Source organism: Ahaetulla prasina, chromosome 1 (genome assembly GCF_028640845.1).
Source record: "Ahaetulla prasina isolate Xishuangbanna chromosome 1, ASM2864084v1, whole genome shotgun sequence".
NCBI classification, from domain to species: Eukaryota; Metazoa; Chordata; class Lepidosauria; order Squamata; family Colubridae; genus Ahaetulla; species Ahaetulla prasina.
In genome coordinates, this window is record NC_080539.1 from 262,954,760 (window position 1) to 262,971,216 (window position 16,457).

Sequence of the window (16,457 nt, forward strand, 5' to 3'; positions counted from 1 at the left end):
AAAAACATGGTTATGGCTCCTATAAGATTATATCATAGGTTATGTACCATACTTTCCAGAGTATAAGACGCACCTTGAATTTTGGGGAGGAAAATAAGAAAAAAGCTGATTGGCAGGTGGATTGGTCTCCCGGAATATCCCAATCAGCTGTTCCAAGGTGAATTTTAGCAACAGGTTCCTTGGTTGTGAGCTCTGTGCCTTGCTTTTTTTTTCTGCCTCTGAAGCTTCTGAAACTCTGTTTCAGAAAAAACTTTTTTTAATGCCTCTGAAAGCCTCTGAAAGAAGCTTCAGAAAAAAAGCCTCTGAAGCTCTGTTTGAGGCTTCTTTTCTGAAACTCTGTTTGGGGGCTTCTTTTCTGAAGCTTCCTTTCTGATGCTTTTTTCAGTGTCTGAAACCTCCGTTTGAGAAGCTTGGTGGGGCTACATTCGGAGTATAAGACGCACCCAGATTTTCACCCTCTTTTTTGGGGAAAAAAGGTGCGTTTTATACTCCCAAAAGCACGGTATTCTTCAATTTTCTGTAGCCTGGATCCTATCTTATATTGTGATGCTTAAAGAGGAGATTTTTTTTCTGTCTACCCATGTTTTTTTTTTTTTTTTTTTGCTATTCATGTACTTTCAAGATAAAATCCAAATCAAATATATTTAGGAATAGAAAAAATCTATTTAATTTATGCTAATGAATTTTTACTTGATATTAGCATGGCATCAGAGAAGACAATGAGACATGCATTATCTTAACTATGTGCTTTTACATTAGTCAAAAACTGAAGCAGAAAGTCTTAATATCTCCTCAGAAACCTTGTTAGCTGTATGCTAGGATATTGTATGGATTTCTTCTGTAAGGAAAAAAAAACTCTATTCGGATGAATGGCATTGATATCTCCTTTTCTCCTATTTCTTTACCTATACTTGCCTTTCTTTTAAAGCAAGAACCTTAGGTAATCACAATGATTTTACCCACCTTTATAAAAGAAGAAACTGTGTCCATATGTTCTTCCATATGCTCATGTTAGTGAAAGAGAAACTATATGATATAACCTATTTAAGGAAGAGAAGGACTGCTGTGAAGCCATCTGCATCCAGAGGAGAGTCTGGGCTCTGTGGCCACACTTTGACAGTATTGGACTTACAAAGACAGGCCACTATTGTGATATCATGTTGAGGCTGGCTGCTGGTAAGAGGAAAATAAGCCATTATGACCTTCCCATGACATTGCCTGCCAGAAGGGAAAAGACCACTCATTGTGATCACATGCATATGTATTATCTGCCTAAGGTCTGCTGATATTTCTTGTCAGATCATGACAGCTTTACAGAGTCCCATCAGGGTGCTGCTGTTCTCAAATAGAGGGAAGCACTGTCCCTTGAATTATTTGCCTCTTTAAGGACAAAGGAACCTTCTGCATCCTGGACCACACAAGGGTATTTTTTAACAGTTTCCTTCTTACTCTTTCATTTTCTCAAAGCTATTTGTTTCAAGAAAGCAACATTATTTATCAATAATTTCTAAGATGTGAGATGACTGCCTTTTAACTTCTGCCTATTGGTGGTGGAACTTCTATTATTCTAGTCAATGGATGGAATTATGTGTCATCATTTGTGGATAGCTACCAACTTGAATTTATAAGAGACAGCAATGAGATACTAAAGTATATTAAACACAAAGGCTCTATTAAAAAAGAAGTCAGCAATGAAATTATCCTAATATATTAGTTTCTGCCTTCTAGTGGAAAATACTGTGGCCTGAAGTTAACAGTTCTTTTAATTCACCTGCCCCAAGCAGATGCTTCTAACCCACTGGATTATAAATCTCATAATCCTGAATTATATCCCATTATTTCTTCCCAGTATGGGCATTAAAATAAATACAATGCTCACTGGGTGTTTTATTTAGAATTTACTATTATTTAAGATTCAATAAAAAATGTTTTGGCATTAATTATTTTCTATCCTCAGAGTTGAGGGAACTGATTTAAAGTATTTTTTTCCTTTGATGCTTTTAGAGAACTTTTGTCTAGTCAGTAACTGTATCTGCTTAGTTGTCTTGTTGTTTGTCTTTAACAAGGCAAGGAAAGCATACAGAGCACATCAGCTGGAATACTCTCCAACCCTTTACCAGTAACAGTCATAGAAAGTATCTGGATTTTCTTCTGTGTTCCAAGCTAATTCAACATTTCTATGGAAGGATGTCCATGCATAATTTTATTGCCCTCTAATGTTGCATTTATATGTATACTGGGAATCACAGGGAGGGCTCTGTTTTGGGTTATGTGACAAAGGGAGGACAGAGGCAAGTTATATTCAGAGCTGTTGCCTTATTGCCTGTCCCATAGAAATGGGCTTGAGGATGGGGAAGGGAGGGTTTTTTTCTCTTTAACCCTGAATTGGTTCGACACCATTTCTTACTCTGATCTTTCTTTTGATGGCTTCTATCTTCTGATCAAATTTGGTTCAATTCTGTTCACTTTTCCAGAAAATTATCTTCCTGGTGGACATGCAGAATCTCAACTCTCCTTATGTAATTTCTTCCCAACATTCTATTGGATTGGGTGGGTGGGGAATGGCCTGTTCTGTTCTTTACTTATATTATGAGTGGCCAACCTGCAATTCACAGGCTTAATACAGCACTAGGTAAAAGGTAAAGGTTCCCCTTGCATATATGTGCTAGTCATTCCTGACTCTAGGGTCCAGTGCTCATCTCCCTTTCAAAGCCGAATAGCCAACGCTGCCTGAAGACGTCTCCATGGTTATGTGGCCAGCATGACTAAATGGCAAAGGCGCACGGAACGCTGTTACCTTCCCACCAAAGGTGGTCCCTATTTTTCTACTTGCATTTTTTACGTGCTTTCAAACTGCTAGGTTGGTAGAAGCTGGGACAAATGATGAGAGCTCACCCCATTACGTGGCACTAGGGATTCGAACTGCTGAACTGCCGACCTTTCGATCAACAAGCTCAGCGTCTTAGCCACTGAGCCACCATATACTCAATACAGCACTAGAATCATTCTAATTAACGCATAATGGATTTGTTAATATTTAAATGTGTTATATATAATAGTTGGCCACAGTTTCACCAATAAGGAGAAAAGTTTCCAAATACTGAAACAGGAGACTCTACTCTCTGAGTGCCACATTTATGGGAAAAATTCCTATAATCCTAGGTTTGATGAATCCACATATACACTTATAAGTTTGTATATATGTTTAAAGGGTTATCTAATAATAATAATCAATGTGTGAAATGTATTACATTTTTGAAAGCAATGTATTCACTTATTAACTTGGAAAAGGTATTCTGAAATCCACAAAAATGCCAGTCTGCAACTCATACAGTTGCTATGTTAGTTCCAGAATGACACAAGATCATTCCAGCTCTTCTAAATCAAACTCAAAGGATTGCATAGCCCTAATATATAATACTATGCCTTGATGAGACTGTTTTGTGTATGAACAGTTATCACTGAGTTGCATGCATTATAATTCATAATGCACAGATCCCTCACATCCAGGACATAAACTGTTTCAACTCCTACCCTTTTAAAATGACGCTATAGAACACTGCACACCAGAACAACTAGACACAAGAACAGTTTTTTCCCGAAGGCCACCACTCTGCTAAACAAATAATTCCCTCAACACTGTCAAACTATTTACTAAATCTGCACTACTATTAATCTTCTCATTGTTCCCATCACCAATCTCTTTCCACTTATGACTATGACTGTAACTTTGTTGCAGGCAATCCTTATGATTTATATTGATATATTGACCATCAATTGTGTTTTAAATGTTGTACCTTGATGAACGTATCTTTTCTTTAATATACACTGAGAGCATATGCACCAAGACAAATTCCTTGTGTGTCCAATCACACTTGGCCAATAAAAAATTCTATTCTATTCTATTCTATTCTATTCTATTCTATTCTATTCTATTCTATTCTATTCTATTCTATTCTATTCTATTCTATTACATTGTGAATAATTGTATCTATATCTTTCTGGACTCTAGGCTATTTTGAAGAGAATATAAAAATTGGCTTGATTTACATTTATACTTTGGTAATCAATCCAGGCAATAACCACTAGTTGAGTTTGATACAGCTATCAAGACACACTGATGGAACTTGGCAGTGATGAAAAGAAATACAGCAAAAGGTAAGAAGCAATCAAAAGCAAAACCATCCAAACATAACTACCGAGAGAGTATGCAATTATAAGGAGCAGAAGAAGAAGAACCATTAACAGAGACGCCTCTCTTCATTCGTGTTTCTTTTCTTAATACAAATCATCATTGGAGTGCTATTTGCAAAGAAAGCACACTTTCAAAGTGTTGATGCTAAAACATATTACCCAGCATGGATAATTAGAGATGTATATGATTGAACGTACAACAGAAATCTTTGGTCCTCCAATTGGTCACCTCTTGATGAGACATGGAACACTGCCGTGAGTATTCTGAAAGAGTAGCACAAGTACAATTGGTGTGTCCGGGATTGCTACAGGCTTGCATATCCAGTTGGCAACGGATAACAAACCCTTTTTTGGAAATATTGCAAGACGGTGACACGAGGCGTAACAGTTGGAAGCAAAGTGTGGCCTAAGAAGAAAATGAACAAACATATAGTCTCAGTCAAGTGAGGCACATTGTCAATTTTGAAGACTACCGCTACGAATTTTGAAGAATATCTCATCAAGCTACAAATATTCATTAGTATAGGCTCTATGGTTCAAGCTAGACAGATTGTCACCCTTGCATCACAACTTGTTCCTGGTCTTGTCCTGCTGACTTCTAGACACAGAAAATAGGAAGTGAGGTTTTCCTTTTCATATCAGTGTCAAACTCACCGCAAAAATTCAAAGCAAAAATATTTGTGGGGTCCTTGCTGCTCTCTTGCTGTTTTCTTGCAGATGTTTCATTACCAAACTAGGTTGTTTGCAAGAAAATCACCAAGCTCAGAGAGGGCCAAAGACCTCACTGTTCAATCCTGAGTTACAAATATTATTTTTTATTGGTAAGAATATTTTTCTGATTCCCTGTGCTGGGAGGAAAAGGGAAACCTGCTTAAACTAGAGCAGGACAAGGTGGGGAACTAACTAACTAAGAACTAACTGAGAGAAGAGGCAACTCCATAATGAATGGAAAGCAAAAATGATTGAAACATTATTCAATAGAAAAATGGTAAATTTACAATATACACACTTTCCCTCAATCCCTTTCAGACAGATGGGGCCGTCTGTTCTTGCTTCTTCAGATCTATAATATTTCTTTATCACATTCTTTTCCTAAGAGAATTTAAATTTAGCAGAATAATGACATAGTGCTTACGTCTTTCTTTTGAGGAATGGTAGGAGTCATCATCCCTTCAAAAGGACAGATCTCTGCAGGATCATCAATTTTATGTAAACTTGCATATTTATATGGGTCCAGAAGAATACCTGTTAATTGAGATATGCATGTTACTGAACTTAATCGAAATGAGTCTTAAAGAATTCTTCAGCCAGTATGGCTGGCTGGAGAATTCTGGGAGCTGAATTTCTTGCCTCTTCAAGTTGAAAAGGTTAAAAAATACTGCTCTAGAGGAAAATTTTGAAATATTTTGGGGTTTGGGCAAAGAATGGTCATTTCAGTCTTTTCCATCCTACTTTTTGCATTTTTTAATTTCCCCCCATAAGCTCAATACCTGTAAAATCCAAATCAGTTACTATTAACTCATTAGTTTTACAGTCCAAGATGAACACGATCAATCCAGCTGATTGGAAGGATTGGAATGCTCCAAGTTCCTTCAACAAAGCAATGCCATCGAAGGGAACCCCAGAAGTGAATCTGCCTTTTTTTTTTTAAATTTACATTTATATCCCGCCCTTCTCCGAAGACTCAGGGCCTTCTGGAATGAGGTCCACCCCAAGATCCAAATAGCTCTACTCTGCTGGTGTTTTGAAGGCCTGAAGGCCTGACTCTTCAACCAGGCCTTTGGTGGGAAAGTCTGGAGCTTCCTTTCAATTTAGATTGTTTTCTTTTTTTTCCACCTGGTTTGTTATCTTGCCTTTGCTGTCTTCTTGTTAATTTGTTTTTGGCCATGTTCTTCATGCTTTAATTGATAGGGTCACTAGAAGTCAGGTGGCATTTATATTTAATAAATAATAATAATAATCATACCGTCACTCAGAAACTCATTCAACTCTTGCCCATCAAAATTTCCACACAATCCGCATGTCTTTGCCATATATTTCTGTTCAATTAAAACCTTTAAAAAGGGGGAAAAGAAAATCAATTACCTGTTGGTAATATACCCATTTTGCATGTTCTCCTCTCAGCTATAAATTATGAAATTTATACAGTAATGCCATTTTGATCAGTGGAATGCACCTCTGAGCCAATTCAGACAGCAACATGCCTATTACAATATTTGTTAACCCAATAATGGGCTGCAGTCCAGGTCAGCCTGACCTATGCTGCAATATTAATAGTGAGACACTCCACTATTAGCAGAAAAAATATTTAAGAAGCTGTCCTGCTGTAACACCCTAAATGATTAACAGATTTATGCCACAGTAAACCTGCTGATCTACAAGGCATCACATATGACTTCTGTTTGTTCTTGTGTTGACAACCTAGTACAGCTCCTCCTCTGGAATTTGTCTTCAAATATTCTTTCCCAGCCACTGTTTTTTTTTTCCCCAAGAGGAAACAGATGGTCACTTACCTTGTCATTATTGCCTTGCGTTATTGCTTGAACATATTCCATCTGGCAACACTATTCAAATTAGATGTTATCATCCAAGACATGGTCCATAGTGGACAATCAGACAGGATATTTTAAATAGTAACTAATCTTCTCTCTTCATCTCCTAATGTTTTTTCATTACTAGCTTACAATAAAGAGCAATGTTTTATATAATAGTTATCAATTTTATTTCCTGGACGGAAGCTTTAATAACACTTATCCCCAAAAGCAATACTGAAAAACAGACGATTCAGAACTATAGGCCAATCTTGCTGTTAAATGCCGATTATAAGGTATTTATGGCCATAGTAGCAGAGAGGATTAAAAGTATATTAAGTGAAATTATTAAATCAGATCAAAATGTTTTTTTGCCCAACAGATACATCAAAAATAACATGAGAACCATCATAAATGTACTTGAATATTATGAATATTCAATATTATATTATTGAATATTATGAATATACAATATTATCATGCTCTTGTTACCTCTCACCTGGACTACTGCAATGCTCTTTACATGGGGCTCCCCTTGAAGAGCACCCAGAGACTCCAGTTAGTCCAGAATGCAGCTGCGCGGGTGATAGAGGGAGCTGTTCAGAGCTCCCATATAACACCAATCCTGCACAAGCTGCACTGGTTGCCTGTGGTCTTCTGGGTGCACTTCAAGGTGTTGGTTACCACCTTTAAAGCGCTCCATGGCTTAGGACCGGGTTACTTACGGGACCGCCTACTACCACCATTTGCCTCCCACCGACCCGTGTGCTCTCACAGAGAGGGATTCCTTAGGGTGCCGTCAGCCAAGCAATGTCGGCTGGCGGCCCCCAGGGGAAGGGCCTTCTCTGTGGGGGCTCCTACCCTATGGAACGAACTTCCCCCTGGACTTCGACAACTTCCTGACCTTCGGACCTTTCGCCACGAGCTTAAGACGTACCTATTTTTCTGTGCGGGACTGGCATAGAATTTTTAGATGTTTTTATGGGTTTTTAATTTTTAATTAGTTTTTTGGGTTTTTAAATGTATTTTAAATTTGGGGCAAATTTGAATAAGTTTTTTAGCTGTTGTTTTATCTGTACTGTGTGTATTTGATTGTTGTTTTATGTGGCTGTTCACTGCCCTGAGTCCTTCGAGAGAAGGGCGGTATACAAATTAAATAATAATAATAATAATAATAATAATAATAATAATAATAATAATATTATTATTATTATTATTATTATTATTATTATTATTATTATTATTATTATTATTATTATGAAGCCCACCCAGATAAGCAAGTAGCTCTGATATTCTTAGACGCACAGAAAGCTTTCAATAACTTGAACTGGGACTTTATGATCAACCAATTAATAGAAATGAATTGGGAGAAAAACTTTATAGAAATGATTAGGGCAATTTATTCTACCCAGAGAGCAAAAATAATTACAAATGGTGAATATGTGGAAAACTTCAATATAGAAAAAATTTACTTCCAATAATGTATTTTCAGAAGGTCTATTTTACTATTCCTGAAGAAGGTTTAGAGCAGACCATTAAATCCATTATGTGGTGCCTCTCAGATTGCCAGTCTCAATGTGTTCCTGCTTCTGTTGAATGCAGGGTTTTTCTTTAATTATGACTGTCAACTATTATTGGATGTACCCAGAGATTTTTAAATGATACCTTTAAAACAATGAGTGAAGTTGTACTTTATATAAATGTTGACAGCAGCGGTCCAGTAATTGTTGCTTTAAAGACTGGACTATTTGGAATAGAAGACTTTGTAGGAGTGTGTGTGTTTATACGGAGGTGTGTACAGAAATAAAAACATGTTTTAGTCCCCCCACCACTTTCTGCTATTTTTCACTTGCAATACTTCTGGCCAGCTTCATTCAGACAGATATTCAGACTGGAAGGTTCACAGCCAGAAATTCCAAGGACATTGCTCTGATGAAATTTATTCAGTATAAGTATTAGGAAAGTCTTTAATAATGATAGACCAGTAGTTAATGCAAAATCTATTCTTTAAGCCCTTTCTGTTGCAAATCCCAAGGCTCAAATTCTGCATCTTGTCTTGACATTGTAAGGGATGAAGAGCCATCCATTTCATTCTGTGAGAAGTGGTTCATGCTTGCTTGTAGTTATTATAATGGACAGGGGTGGGCTTCAAAATTTTTAGCAAGGGGTTCTCTGTCCAGTTGCTGGGTGGGCGTGGCCATGGTGGGTGTGGCCTAGTCGGCCTCCTGTACCACAGCCGGGGGAGATGGCATTTTTGCCCTTCCCGGGCTCCGGAGGCTTTGTTTGAGCCTCCGGGAGGGTGAAAACAGCCTCCCCAGACTCCAGAGGCCCTCTGGAGGTTCTTTCTGAACTTCTTTCTGAACTTTTTCTGAACTGTTTTTCGCCCTTCCTGAGCCTCTGCATACACCCTGCATCCAAAACAGGCCACATGAGGACTCCTGGGAGGGCTGGGGTGGGCGGGACCGGCCAGGAGTGCGATTTGGGGGTTCTCCAAACTGCACAGAATCTAGGCTAGAGGTTCTCCTGAACCCCTGCGAACCCCCAGCAACCCACCCCTGGAATTGGACTATCCTGGCCTCTGGCCCTTTTCTTTTGGCTTTCCCTGCTCTTGTCCTCACACACATTCGTTAACTGGAAGGTTGTTGAGAAAGGAGTGAAAGGCAGAGGAATCTCTTCCCTTCTGCTTTTCCATTGGAAACCATCTCTGCCCAAAATGCTTTTCTCTCAAATGGCAAGGCAGAGGAGAAAAAATAGAGAAGAAAGCTACATAAATGAGAGAGATGGGGAAAAGGGGAATAGAAGATTTAAATGAGTTGATATGGGTGAGAGATATGGTGGGTGAGTTAGTGATGTTACTGTGCTTGTTTAATTATTTTACTTTATCTGTAGCAATCTTTTGAATGAGGATGTTTTGTATATCATTTTGTCCAACCAGTGCCACATATAGATGAAGTATATAAAGCAGACTATCAACAGAGACCTGTAGGATAATTCCATGTTTGGCCCACTTTTCCTTTGACATAGTCTGACATGCCTTACAACACGTGAGGGCACTATGACAGAAGCTGTTTTTGGAGATTCTGTAGACAGGTGATCAGCTGAAGCTGATTGGTTGACTGGTTGTTGTGGAGATGGAAGATTGGTTGTTGTGGAGATATTAGTCCTCAAGATTTGGGAGGGTTGTGAGAAGGGTTGTGAGAAGACAGGTAATCGATATAGAAAATAAGGCAAGTAGTAGCATCTGAGTGATGATGGGTAGAGGGAGATTTGGCAGGAAATTGGACTGGATTATACACGGAAAAGGCAGAATTAATATTTGAAACCAATTCTGCTGCCTAGCACTCAAAAATCAACCATGATGCCAAGTCTTTGAATCCTCAATATCCTGGTCTCTGGATGGTGCTATTGAATGCCATATTGGGGGATTACAAAGTACCCCAATACTGCCAAGTTCCAGGATCAATAACAATGTCTCTACCTGGTGTGTATGGTCTATTTTAGTTACAGTATAAGCTTATTTTCCTAGATATGTTTATTCTTTTTTGCTTGGTTGCAGGCAATGCGCTTTTTAAAAAAAAAAAAAAAATTTGGAGTTGGATTGCCTTAAAAATATGAATTAAAATAAATGACTGAATAATATAGCTGCAGAAATTATCAGGAAGTTTACACTGAAATTTTCAATGCAAATTTTTTGTCAGGCAAACAAACTAAATACACATGTGAGCCATTTTTCTTGGAATATCTTGCTTCCTTACCTTACTGTAGGCTATTTTTTGGCACCTCGAATAGAGATTTTTCCCCTCTGCCATGTTAAGAGGGGCAACCTTGCACTGCCTAAACCACGGATCTCCAACCTTGGTCCCTTTAAGACTGTGGACTTCAACTCCCAGAGTCCCTCAGCCAGCAAAGCTGGCTGAGGAGCTCTGGAAGCTGAAGTCCACAAGTCTTAAAGGGACCAAGGTTGGAGACCCCTGGCCTAAACTACAAACGTAAAGTGCATTAAATCGTCTAATTAAAATAATGATTGTTAAAATCATTACTCTTTGGCTTTACCGTGTTCCATCTTCAGTATTTCAAGCAAAGCCAAAGAATAATTTATTTAACATGTGCCTGGAATTTTTAGACTTCCAAAATCATAGTCACTATGAAAAATAAAAACTTTACTCACCATGAGAAAGTCATCGTTGTTCCAGAAAACAACAAGTTCTGCTTCCTTCTGCTTGAATATTAAACGGATATTGTGGCCAAATGGTGCAATCTGAATTCCATTTCTAGTATATGGCAATTGGATTTTACTAGGGATAAACATACACATTTAGACACTTGGCGGAATTGTAAAGGTTCACCTTCAGAATCAAATGATGTGAACTTTATTGGCATTCATATTCAAATGTCACTGCATTTTCATTTTCTAATGAGATAAAATGAACAGTGGACTTCCCTATTTGCCTGAACCTAAAACCTGGCAGCCCTAACCAATAGAGTCTGGGTGAGGAATGCTGAGAGCTGTAATTCAGAAACATCTGAAACATTCACCGGTCCTAAAGTAGAAATATGAAATCTGGCAGGAAATTGCAAGTTGTTGTTCCTTGACATTGCACTTAATGACTGCAGCTGGAACAGACAAAATGCTGACATAAATTGGGTACAGTCACATGAGTTTTTTCATTTTACAACTGTGTCACTTGATAGTGAAATTGCTGGTCCTGATTGTTGTTAGTTTAAGTGAGTACTACATCTATTATTATGTGTGGGATATCCCATTGGACAATGATAAAGTTATGGTTTTCAGGCCACTTGCAGCTCACAACCACCTAGAGGCCTCAGAATGGCACAGTATAAAGTGTATAAAGAAAAACTAATATGATTTCCTGCCCTTGTGGTCTTTGGGAGGCCCAAAAAGAAATGGTGATGTTTTCAAAGGTTATTTAGCTATGATGCAATGGTGTCTCCTTGGGTGTCAAATGTATCAGTCTGATGATATTTTACATGTGTCCAAGACATGCAGAGCTTGTGATGTGATGGCATGATGCTATATATATACTGTCTGTGTCTGTGTCTGTGTCTGTATCTATCTATCTATCTATCTATCTATCTATCTATCTATCTATCTATCTATCTATCTATCTATCTATCTATCTATCCTGGATGCTTTTTATCAAGTGGGATCCATTCTATGACCTTTTAGTGGATAGACAATGACTAAAATGATGATGAATGATCACACACACACAAACACCCTCTCACTCACACATACACTTCTTTTACAAAAAAGATTCAGAAAATCAATTCTATAGAGAAGACAAGATCTATTTGGATTACATTATAGAAGCTATATAAATATCAATTTGATGGTGTTGTGTTGGCAATTTTATTACCCATTGGCAAAAAGTACAAAAACATTCTTGTTACTCATAGGTAGTTAGCCAAAACTGATACATTATGAGAAATGGGATGCACCAGGGGTGAAATCCAGCAGATTCTGACAGGTTCTGGAGAGCCAATAGCAGAAATTTTGAGTAGTTCGGAGAACTGGCAAACACCACCTCTGGCTGGCCCCAGAGTGGGGTGAGAATGGGGATTTTGCAATATCCTTCCCCTGGAGTGGAATGGGAATGGAGATTTTGCAGTATCCTTCCCCTGCCATGCCCACCAAGCCATGCCCAGCCATGAAGCGGTAGTAAAAAAATTGGATTTCACTACTGGGATGCACCTTCCACTAAAAGTGTACACAGTGTGGATGCCCTTCTCAGCATCAGTTGCAGCTTCCCAGTACTTTAATGATGATTCATGACAAGCACATTATTTTAGAGCTGAAGCCCAAGGGCACAATTTCATATAAGATGGTTGCCATACTCCTTCAACTTTATAGAAGAAGCTTTAGATTGCAGCAGAACAAAACCGTTTTTTTACTGGATGCTTACCCATAATCCTTGATTGTTATGCCACTTTTGTCAACAATAATAGTATTTGGGCCCGCTTGAATGATAATTCTTTCAATTGTCTTGTTCAGACCACGACGGAACTGTATGTTGAAGTCCGGAGAGGTCTCATCACAGACGGTAGCAAAGACATAATTACAAGTCCCCGAGAAATCGTACAGGTAATTGTCAAAGGTTGAGAAGTGGCCAGTGCTCCAGGTGGAACAAGAACCCTTGTCCAGAGCTTAAAGAAAGAAAATAGTAATGTAATGAGATTCTATGGGGCTTTATAGAAATCCAACTAGTTGTTTAGATACTGTTTTCTCTTCACTCTCATTTACAGCTGTCTTTTAAGTTTCTTTTGTTTGTTTCTCATCTCAGATTCAAGGCCATGATCCACCACACGCAAAGGCACAGTGCCCAGGCATTTTGTCCACGTGAAATTTTACTGAGGTTTTCCATATAAACGACAAAGACCCTTCCACTATTTTTAGAATAATCCTTTCAAGGATGGAAATCTTCCAAATATTTGGAGGGTTGAATAGCTTGGCATTTGTAGAAACAAGCAAGTTAAGCTTGAATATTATAGATAAGGATGATAGTAAGGGAAAACAAGAACAGAAAGGCCCAGGAAGCCTGAGCAACTTTCTGGGACAGGCAAAATGCCATCTATTGAACTATAAAGGCAGGGAGATGACAACATTGTAGGAACTGAGGAAAGTGTAGTTGATTACTACAGGATTAAGTGCATGAGCAGAGCAATGGGTTGATGAAGGCTGGGTAAAAGGAATGGTTAAAGAACAAAACAGCAGTCTTTTTTTTTTTACAATCAAAATTAATTTTGGGGACTGGAGGCTAAAACATATGAAGAACAGTTGCAGGAACTGGGTATGTCTTGTTTAATGAAAAGAAGGACTAGAGGAGACACGATAGCAGTGTTCCAATATCTCAGGGTTGCCACAAATAAGAAGGAGTCAAACTATTCTCCAAAGCACCTGAGGGTAGAACAAGAAGCAGTGGGTGGAAACTAATCAAGGACAGAAGCAACTTAGAATTAAGGAGAAATTTCCTGATAGTTAAAACAATTAATCAGTGGAACAACTTGCCTCCAGAAGTTGTGAATGCTCCAACACTGGAAATTTTTAAGAAAATGTTGGATAACCATTTGTCTGAAATGGTGTAGGGTTTCCTGCCTGGGCAGGGGGTTGGACTAGAAGACCTCCAAGGTCCCTTCCAACTCTGTTATTCTATTCTATTTTAACAAAATGCAAAAAACAAAACAAAACCCAATTCCTAAATAATGAAAAATAAAGAATTGCTTCTTGGAATTGGGGAGACTATATATGTTGTACTTGATCTTAACAGTTACTGAAAAGCAATGAATGTTTAAATAATTTTGTGTACACTAAGGAGAGATATATATTACTTGCAGCAATAAAGAATTCAGATGTATATTACGGGACTTCATGGAAGTTCAAGAAAAACTGATGGCAGAATTAGCAGCAGCGGCAGCTAAAATACAGACTTGTTAAACAGCTGAGTTTTTCTTTTTCAATTCCCAGCTCTTGGACCAATCAACTGGGTAAGCAAGCTGGACAAATCCTATTTTAGCTGCTTCTAGACTTTCAGTGCACTGACTATAATGCAAAAGCTGGAATAGACACTGCTAAGCAATGTCTGTGGATTTTAGCAAAAATAAAATAAAAAATAAAATCCTATACATAGATCTGATTTTTGAAATACTGGCCTTATAGAAATGGAAGCAGAAATACCTGAGTGATGTCCATCTAGACTTCTCTGCCCTTCTGAATAGGTCTCTGCAAAAACAGAAAAAAGAGAAATATGGGTTGTGTTTTTACATATCTGTATGAAATTTCCTACATTTCATGTCAGAAGAAAGGAAAGGCTTTCTTCCATTTGATGCTGTCCAGATGAATCAGGAAATTTTGGGACTTGTCATCGCAAGGCATTGGGAACAGAGCTGGTTTAGAGAAAACTTGGCTCACAACAGCAACTGAATTTTCATGATGATTTGCAACTAGTTTTGACTTGGTTTAATTCCCTGAAATATCCCTGAATATACAGTATAATCTAATAACAATGAATAGTATAACACAGAATAATAATGTAACACAACAAACACAACACAACACAACATATCCCGAAACTGACGTTTCAGAAGTTATTTAAGAAAGAAAATTGGCAGAAAAGAAAGACTGCCTAATATAGATGTTAGCAATCATTCTAATATAAAATGGAGCTTAATTCAAGAAAAGAATTTCCAAGATTCCATCCTACCCTGTCTGCTGAACATCATTATATCACTTTGTGGCTCTTCATCACCAAGGTAAATGCAGAATTAAAAAGCCACCACAAGATAATACTGTGGGAAACAGTAATTGCTGCACAACTAAATTCTACACTATATTCATTTAGGCATATTACTGTACAGGATGGACTGATGCAGTGGAAAATTACATCATCTTGACATTCAAGGACTAGGAAAATATAATTTCCCTGTTGGCCCATTCAAATATTTTAAGAGACACAAGAATGGAACAATAAGAAATAGTATGTCACATATTTTCCTCATCTTGGTGTTCTAGAAGAAAAAACCTGAATCTACTAAGATTTCCATGTTATGAAAGACACATTATTTATTAATTTATAAATGCATTAAGATCCTGCAACCCAAGGTCTGGATTTGTTTATTTTCAAAAATATTTGCCCATTAAAGTGGATTAGCCATGGATATATTTAGAACACAACAGTTGTTTCCGTGTGCTACAGGGCATAACTTGATACTTTGTCCCAGTTACCACTTCTATATAAGTGTTTGAGGAAGATTTCAATTCTCAAGTACTTCCCTATGGGTAAGTCAGGTATTAAATCACAATAGGTATTGTGACATAGCTTATATTTTACATGTATAACTTCCCTGAGAATGAAAATAATGAGCATTTTATATTTATGTCCTGGGATTTTCATTCATGAAGTTCTTCTGAAAGTGATTTAAAATCTAATATTTTATTAGTTTTATTTTGAACTGTATTGACTTTGAAACATGTTTCAATTTCAAGAACAAGTGGGACTTGGTTTGGTCTGGTTTTTGAAGAATCTCAACTCTTAGAAAGCAATACAGCTTATTAGATATAAAGGTCATCTGATACCACCACAATGAGATCCTTTCAAAATGCCTAGTTCTATATGTTATTTTTTTAACTTTTCAAGTCTTGATTAGCAAATTATGGGCTCATAGCTACAGTCTTATCCTATTGAACAGTGTTTCTTAGCCTCATCAACTTTAGGATGAAGAACTCTGGGAGTTGAAATCTGGATGGGAAATTTTAGGAATTAAAATCCAATTTAAAGTTGTTGAAATTGAGAAACACTGTATAAAACAAAACAGGATTCCCATGGTCCCTTCTCTTGTTTATTTTACTTCTGGAAATATTGAATAGATATATGAGAGGATTATGGGGCTAATGATTAAAAAATAAATGTATAATAAATGTATAAGTTATGTGCTCTTGCAGATGATGGTGTTGGTTCCCTTTAAAGGGAATTGCAATATTAATAGACAAATTTAAAGAATTTGGTGAATTAGTAGGTTTTAAGATTAATAAATAGAAGATGAAGAAGTTAATAAAAATATGGAAATAGAAGATCAACCAGCTGATGAGTCAAAGCTTTTAAATTTGAGAAAAAGGTAAAACATTTGGGTATCATTATGACAACTATGAACTATACACTATTTCAAAATAATTGTGTTAAGATGCGGGGTGGAGTTAAAAATGTATGTCTTGAGAGA

The 16,457-nt window shown here is 37.4% G+C and overlaps 1 protein-coding gene across 1 annotated transcript in view; it reads right to left on the bottom strand.

Moving 5' to 3' along the window:
• The window catches only part of MUC6 (mucin 6, oligomeric mucus/gel-forming), a 70,696-nt gene that overhangs the window by 36,385 nt on the left and 17,854 nt on the right, over nt 1–16,457 (bottom strand). The window contains exons 2-7 of the mRNA XM_058160186.1: nt 14,419–14,463; nt 12,650–12,890; nt 10,894–11,020; nt 6,161–6,248; nt 5,330–5,439; nt 4,393–4,600 (exon numbers count right to left, since the gene is read on the bottom strand). Coding sequence (XP_058016169.1) covers nt 4,393–4,600; nt 5,330–5,439; nt 6,161–6,248; nt 10,894–11,020; nt 12,650–12,890; nt 14,419–14,463 — 819 coding nt within the window. The remainder of the gene's footprint in view (nt 1–4,392; nt 4,601–5,329; nt 5,440–6,160; nt 6,249–10,893; nt 11,021–12,649; nt 12,891–14,418; nt 14,464–16,457) is intronic.